General features: G+C 42.2%; 2 protein-coding genes across 2 annotated transcripts; both read left to right on the plus strand.

Moving 5' to 3' along the window:
* Window positions 1-2093: 2093 nt before the first annotated feature.
* LOC141653920 (uncharacterized) lies at window positions 2094-2984 on the plus strand. Its single transcript, XM_074461786.1, has one exon. The coding sequence runs from the start codon at window positions 2094-2096 to the stop codon at window positions 2982-2984; it is 891 nt and encodes a 296-aa protein (XP_074317887.1).
* A 2520-nt stretch (window positions 2985-5504) lies between these two features.
* LOC141653921 (uncharacterized) lies at window positions 5505-6203 on the plus strand. The gene has a single exon (XM_074461787.1). It carries the CDS (start codon window positions 5505-5507, stop codon window positions 6201-6203), a length of 699 nt encoding a protein of 232 aa, XP_074317888.1.
* The last annotated feature ends 2031 nt before the right edge of the window (window positions 6204-8234 follow it).

The following is an 8234-nucleotide window of genomic DNA, read 5'->3' on the forward strand; positions in this document are numbered from 1 at the left end:
CATTTAGCTCAGGAGGAAATATGTAAACTTAAACTGTGTAAATTTTGTGCCAATAATGCCATAATTATATTTGAAGCCGATGATTTACATACCCTTTTGCTCAGAAATTGACCATTTGGATATGGGTATACAAAATATGTTGGAGAAGATTACGGTGTTATACTGTAATTGTAATAATAATATAATTATGATATGAATAATATTTTATACTCCCTCCTATTCTTAATAACCCTACCCTTTCATGGAGGGCACAATAATTAAGGGAGGGGAGTATTATATGGTAAAGTATTGTAGTGAGGTCGGAGATTTGAGAGAGGGAAGTTATTGTGTGATTAAAATAAGTATTGTTGTGGGGTAAAGTGATTAAAATAAGTATTGTTGTGTGTTAAGGTGATTAAATAAGATAAAGTATGAGTATTGTGGGGTATTATTGTGGAGTGAGTTGATTAAAATAAGTATAAAATAAAATTAGACAACAACCAAAAATAAGAAGATTAATGTTGATGGATCAAAAAAGAGTCTAGAGTCTCCTAGGGTTTCTCTGTCCATTTGTCTTGGTTCATCCTCTATCTCGGGGCTCTTCTCACGATTTTGATTGTGAGTAGGGGCTTGTTCTTTGTTCGTTTCTTGTTTGCTTTTGTCTTTCTTTTGCAGGTGTCAATGAATAGTTCGTCATGGGGCAACACCGGGCAGGAAAAGAGATCATGGGTTCGGCGGAGGGGGGTGACACACAGGCTCTTGAATGGGATGATGAAGGAGGGGAAGGGGTCAAGAAGAACGAGACGATGCTGGTGGGTAAAATCTGGGCATCTAGGGCTATCAATGTTAAAACGGCTATCGACTCGATGACGAAATTATGGAACCTTTCGACACCCTTGCTAGGGAACGTGGTTGATGCTCGGGATAAAACCTTCATCTTTCAATTTGGGTCGGAGTGCGATAAAGCTAGGGTTTTGGAAGGGCAACCATGACACTTCGATAGGTTCGTATGGTGTTTTAACGAACCAAATCAGTCAGGTAAGATTACAAATGATCCGCTCTTTCGTGTTCCGATTTGGGCTAGGGTTTATGACCTTCCTATTTCGGGGCGTCGTAGAGTGTGTCGAACGCGCAGAGAATTGGGAACTGTTTAGGGAAGTTTATTAGTGTAGAAACGGGCCCTAATGTCGAAATTGATAGAGCTATTCGAATTCGATACTTACATGACGTGCGGGTTCCCCTTAAAGCTGTGGTCCCATTCGTATGAGGGAGGGCTTAGTCACGGAATTCAACGTCAAATATGAAAGGCTCCTAATATATTGCTATGGCTGCGGACTTATTGGCCATGGCGAGAAAGACTGTGACGAGGGGCCGTATGAGGAGGAGGAATTAAAATTTGGAGACTGGTTGCGTGCTTCCCCTTGGAAGGTTGTTAAAACTGTTAAAGAGTGCTCGGGTAAAGCGGCTCGAAATCTTAGAGCTAGTTTTGATGCTGTGGATGAAGAAACTCGTGGGGAGGACATATCGCTTATGATAGAGAAACTGCAAGCTATTGCTCTGAACTTTCGTAGCAAGAAGGATGGAGTAGAAGTTCCAACAGCTACCTCGAAGAGCTGCAGCACACTGGCGGGGTGCAACGTGGTGGTTGAGAGAGGAGGAGGTGATGTAGGGGAAGACTGCTCGGAACTAGGCAGGATGACTGGGCTAAAGAATGGTTCTGCGGGGGGGAGGGAGCGTGATGGGGATAAGAGAGACTCGGTGGGGGAGAAGGCAGGCTTTGCATCTGGGGAGGGCAGGCACGATGAGGATATGGGTGACCTATCTATGGGGAAGAAGGAGGATAACCATACTGGTGAGGTTCGAAGGGCAGCGAAAGGGAGTATGAGGGAGGGAACGTCTTACACTGAAAGGAAATGGGTAAGGGTGCCGAGGGAAGAGGTGGAGGGGAGGGAGAGGGGTGAGCAGAGGTCGGAGAAATTGGAGGAGAGTCAAAACAAGAGAGGACGGGAGACTGATATGATTGTAGAGAGTTTGAAGAGAATGAAGACTATTTCAGACGGGGGCGTCTTAATACCTGAGGCGGAGGTTGATGGTGATCAACCCTTCCGGGCCCAATGAATATCCTAAACCTCAACTGTCGGGGCTTGGGCAACCCCGATACGATCATTGCCCTCCGGGATTTAATTCGGAGGGAGGCCCCGGCCATTTTGTTTCTATGTGAAACGAAACTTAGTGGTCGTGAGATGAAGAGGGTGAGAGAAAAGCTTGATGGATTCTATGGCATGGAAGTGGATAGTGCGGGGAGGTCGGGAGGTTTAGCTCTGTTGTGGAGGAAGGATATTGATTGTGTCTTTCAGTCTGCGTCGGTACATTGTATGGATTTCATTATCAAAAGTGAGCGGGGTGATTGGAGACTGACGGGGTTCTATGGTTGGCCAGCTGTCTCTGATCGACATTTATCCTGGGAATTACTACGAGTCCTTAGCAGGCAATCAGCTCTGCCGTGGGTTTGTATCGGAGACTTTAATGAAATCTTATTTTCGACGGAAATGAAGGGGGGCAGTAGACCACAATGGCAGATGAACAACTTTCAAGCAGCGGTTGATGATTGTGGCCTTCGGGATGTGGCGTGGGAGGGATATAATTTCTCTTTTGACAATGGACAAGCAGGGGATGCTAACAGGCAAAGTATGATCGATAGGGCAATGTGTACGGGTTCATGGCTTGATCTTTTCCCGTTTGCGCGGCTGTTCTACCTCGAAAGAGAATGGTCTGACCATTCTCCTATAAAACTAGTCCTAAACAGGAGAGAGATGGAGGGGGTAAGGAGGCGCCAATTCCGTTTTGAGCAATTCTGGACAGAGGAGGAGGGTTGTGGGGAAGCTGTGGAGAGGGGCTATTATAGGGGGAGGGGTGATTTGGTGACGATGCTGCATGCTTGTGCTAGTGAGTTAAGGGCTTGGAAGAAGACTAATATTAATCGCATTGGTAAAGATATGGAGTAAAAAATGAAGCGACTTGCCCAGCTAAATGAAGGGGACCGTAGTGAGGCCAACGTGCTGAAAAGGAAGAATTTGGTAGCGGAGCTTGCCGGGTTGCGGAAAAAAGAAGAACAATATTGGCGTCAGCGATCTAGGGCGTTGTGGCTAAAAGATGGAGATAGAAATACCTCCTTCTTCCATTCTAGGGCGGGTGACAGACGAAGGAAGAACTTTATCGCTAACCTTGTGGGTGATGATGGCACGGTTCATGTGGGTGATGAAGCGGTTTTGAGGGTGGCTAATAATTATTTTGAAGAGCTTTTCACGACTTTGAACCCGGTGGATTTTGATGACGTGTTAGCTGGCCTGGAAGGCCGTGTTTCAGCTGCTATGAACACGGTCTTGAGCCGTGATTATGGGGAGGACGAGATCATAGAGGCGTTATATCAAATGCATCCCTTGAAAGCTCGGTGACCTGATGGAATGAATGAGCTCTTCTACCAAACTTACTAGGACATTGTTGGGTCGGAAGTTGTCGCTACTGTACTCGCAATTTTGAGAGGGGAAATATCGCCGCGAGATATTAATAAAACTAATATTGTTCTTATCCTAAAGAAGAAAGTGCCGGACAAAATCCGGGATTTCCGACCAATCAGCCTTTACAATGTGGCCTATAAGCTTGTGTCCAAAGTGCTCGCCAATAGATTAAAATCGTTTCTGGGAGAGATTGTATCTGTGAATCAAAGTGCTTTTACTCCGGGGAGAATTATTTCTGATAATGTGTTGGTTGCCTTCGAAATTTTTCATTATATGAAAAATTCGAAATCTACTGAGGGCCATATGGCCATTAAACTTGATATGGCCAAGGCTTATGATCGAGTTGAATGGCCTTTTTTGGAGCGGGTTCTAACTGTTATGGGATTTGACCACGCGTGGATTAACAGGGTGATGGATTGTGTTCAGACGGTATCCTTTGCGGTTCTTATCAATGGCACTCCTTCAGGAGAATTCAGGCCGTCTCGAGGCTTAAGGCAAGATGACCCATTATCGCCCTATTTATTTATACTTTGTGCGGAAGCTTTATCTAACCTGATGAAAAGAGCCGTGGAAGAGAGGACGTTACATGGAGTTAAAATCTCGCCAGGGGCGCCCGCGGTTTCGCATCTTTTATTCGCAGATGACAGTATCTTTTTTGCGAGAGCAACGGAGGCGGAAGCTGATGTGATTAAAGAAGTGTTGCGACGCTACAAATTTTCCTCGGGTCAGCTGGTAAACCTCGATAAGACTACCATTTCCTTTAGCAAAGGGGTACCGTTGACAAAGAGGAGTAATTTGGCGACTAGATTGGGCATTGTTGAGGTAGAATAGCAGTCGAAATATTTGGGATTACCTACGGTGGTGGGAAGGTCGAAGAAGGGTTTGACCGACATAATTCGGGATAAGCTTAGCAAAAGACTAAATGGTTGGCGTGGGAAATTATTGTCTAGAGCGGGTAAGGAGGTTCTCATAAAGACGGTTGCCAATTCACTCCCTACCTATGTGATGAGTGTGTTTAAACTCCCGGCAAATTTTTGCGACGAGCTTAGATCAATTGTGTCTCGGTTTTGGTGGAATCATGAGGAGGGGAAGAGAGGTATTTCGTGGGTAGCTTGGAGGAAGTTATGCCAACCGAAGTGCATGGGAGGCATGGGGTTTCGGGACTTTATGTCCTTCAACCTTGCGTTGCTAGGGAAACAAGTTTGGAGATTAGTCACGGACCCCGAGTGCTTATGGGCGCGTATGATGAGAGCGAAGTACTACCCTAATGGCTCTATACTCACGGCTGGCCTGGGACATAATCCCAGTTATACGTGGCGAGGTATATTAGAGGCCAGGAAAGTCATGGAGTATGGTTTACGACGACGCATAGGGGATGTGTTGGAGACAAGCGTGTGGAGAGATGCTTGGATTCCGGGCACGCAATCAGGGAGAGTTCTATCACCTTGCCAACAAGGTCGAGAGGAGATGACTGTGTCGGAGCTGATAAATGTCGATGGTAGGAGCTGGAATTTAGGGCTTGTGAATGCGACTTTTCTCCCCTTCGAGAGAGAGCGAATTTGGAATATCAGGCTAGGAGATAATAGGACTCGTGACTTGTGGTGTTGGGAGCCTGAACGAGATGGAGTATATACGGTAAGGTCGGCCTATAAATTGCTTGTCGGTGCCAGAATGTCCGTTGATTATGGGGATATGTCGGAATGGGAGAGGGAGAAATGGCTTTGGAATCGCTTATGGAAGGTCCCAGTGTGGCCCCGAGTCAAACTATTCTTTTGGCAACTGTGCAGCGAGGCTCTGGCTACAGGTGCGAACATTGCTTCCTGAGTCAGAGGTGAGAACTTTTTATGTCCTTTATGTAATTCTTGTCTTGAGTCGAGTCTCCATTTATTTAGAGATTGTTGGGTTGCTAACCGGGTTTGGGAGGGTTTGGGGTTGCTGCGGGAGGAGGAGGATGAGGGAGGTCGTCTGCGTGATTGGATAGAGGCGAGGTGGAGGGAGTTGGGTGGCATGGAACATGGGAAATTTATGGTGGGATGTTGGGCTATATGGGAATGTCGAAACAAGGCTTTGTTCGAAGGAAACGAGGTGAATCCGAAGAGAGTGCTGCAACGGGTTTGTGATGTGGTGGAGGAAATAGCGAGTGAAGGCTTTGGTGGTAAGGAGAGCAGGCTGAAAGCTAATAAGAATCCGGGTGTGGGGATCGGGGATAGGCAGGGGTGGCAGGATGCAGAGGAGGGCATGGTAAAACTTAATGTAGACGCGGGAATTATGGCTGGAGTAGGGGTTGGTTTCGGTATGGTGTGTCGAAGCAGTGGGGGTCGAGTAGAGTGGGGATTATCTATTTTGCAGGCACAAATGTTGGAACCTCATATGGCGGAAGCGGTGGCAATTCTCGAGGGGTTGAAGGAGGCGGCGAGGAAGGGACATGATAAGTTGATGGTTGAAAGCGATTGTTTGCAAGTCATAGATGCTCTTCGGAATCATAAGCACGGCAGGAGTTTGTTTCATTTAGTGTTAGATGACATTTTAATTTTATGTTCTTCGTTTTCTTTAGTTGTTTGGTCGTATACTAGTAGGAAAAACAATACGGTTGCTCATGCGTTAGCTCATACTTTGGTTAATGAGTTTGGTCGTGTGGAGTGGTCAGATAACCTACCGCCGACTGCGAGCTCAGCTGTACTCTTTGATTTATCGTTAATGAAATAGGCCTTTGGCTTTTTCCTCAAAAAAAAAAATTAAGTATAAAAATTTGCCAAATAAGAATAGTATTGTAAATAGACGAAAAAGGAAATAGGGAGAGTTATTTAAAATAGGAGGAAGTATAAGATTTTAGGTTTATGTTTTAGATCTTATGAAATACTTCCCCTTTGAATTCCTACGCTAGTTCATTTGTCTAAAAAAAAGCCTTAGAAGCTAGTTAGGCTTTAGATTTCACAATCTCGAGCCTCATAATTCTTGCTAGTTGTTTACTTGGTTACCGTCCTTTTAGTGCACTATCTATAATCTCACTTCATCACTTGGATTACTTTTATAGTTGTATATAGAAGACAACACTTTAGAGGATTGGAAAGAGGAATGATGCCAATTAATTAATCAATTATTGTGATCGAAGAAGTAGCCGATCTCTAATAATTAGCCAAATTCGGAGCATCTACTATCATTCCATGCTATGTAAATTGATTTCTAATTTAAGGAATCCACCCTCATGAAGTCACTGGATGAGTCATATTCGAAGAGCTGAATTGAATTAAAGTGAGTTGATATGAACTGAACTGGTGTGAATTAAATTGACTGAGTGGAGTTTAACTGAATTGATGTGAAGTGAACTGAGCTGGGGTGATCTAAAATGAGATGAATTAAGCTGAATGAGAGTTGAATTTCAGTTGAAATGAACTTATTAGAGGTACCTTTATTAGTGAATTGATGTATTCTTAGAATATTCCGGATATATTATGATACTCATAATATTTCCTAGTCTATTCTTTCTTAATATTACTCTAACAATATAATCATAATATTCTCTCTAATAGAACTGAATGGAGCTAAGCTTAACTAAATAAAGTTGAAGTAAAAGTTAATTTGTGAAAATATGAGCTAAATTAAGTCTGAAAGAACGGAACATTGTTTAATCTATTTCGATCAAGGGTGACATTTTAAGTTGAGAATATAGACCCTAATTAATAGTAACCCTATACCCCCTACCAAGCTTGTAGCATACTATCATGATTAACCGATTTCGATTCCACCCCATAACTTGTGACAATAATAACTATACTTAAAAATGGACTAGGCAATTATTAGCTCCTAAAGCTAGCGTAGCCAATAGTAATACTATGCTTTATTATTAGCTATCTTTCTATTAATGATGATTAACCTACGTTTGATTAAACTCTAAATTCCCTAATCATTGAAAGTGGGCCAAATACGGATTTAGTGGATTTGGGCGGCTGATAATATAACCCGAAAGAAACTGATATTGTAATTAACATTATTTGTTCGGTGTAAAGGGAGATACAAGGACGAATATATATCTCATTTTTTATTTAAAGGGAATCACAAGGCGATTTCAATGTTTATGTTATTTGAAAATCCAGGTTTTAAGTATTATCTCTCATGGCTTTATTAACTGTCGGACGTATATATTACTGTCGGGATTTGAAGTATTATGAAAGTGATTTAGTTGATTAATATACTTTAATATATCTCTTTTATTAAGATTTCTTAATGTGGTATATGTTGTAGTTTTAGTATATAAAGGTATTAGCGTAGCAAGGTTTTCCTACATGTTATTGAGGTGATAATGCCAATTTCTACATTCCTTAAATTTGTAACGGTGGGTATTATCACTTGTTCGTTCAACAATTGCACAAATTTGAAGAATTGTCAAATCATTGCCAAGATAATGAAAAAAAAAATTCATTGAATTTAAGGTAATTCTAGTTTTTTTCATACACTTCTTAGTTATTTACTTGGACAAGATTAAGGTGTTCAACGGATTTTATTCTCAAATAGATAATTCACACATATTAGAAGTACTGAAGATAGATAACATTTGCAATCTATTAGCTTGTACTCCGTATTAATAAGTGAGATAAGAGATAAGATCATTGTTACAAGTACATATTTCATCTAGAGATATTCAAATACGGGTCTGGTTAAATCCGAAAAAGTAACTTTATGAGCAATATACAAACAAGTTGACTAAATTTTTTTTTTTTTTTTTTTTTTTTTTTTTTT

Source organism: Silene latifolia, chromosome 4 (genome assembly GCF_048544455.1).
Source record: "Silene latifolia isolate original U9 population chromosome 4, ASM4854445v1, whole genome shotgun sequence".
NCBI classification, from domain to species: domain Eukaryota; kingdom Viridiplantae; phylum Streptophyta; class Magnoliopsida; order Caryophyllales; family Caryophyllaceae; genus Silene; species Silene latifolia.

Coding starts and splice junctions, on each gene's coding strand:
- LOC141653920 (XM_074461786.1), top strand. CDS start 2,094: ATGAATATCCTAAACCTCAACTGTCGGGGCTTGGGCAACCCCGATACG.
- LOC141653921 (XM_074461787.1), top strand. CDS start 5,505: ATGGAACATGGGAAATTTATGGTGGGATGTTGGGCTATATGGGAATGT.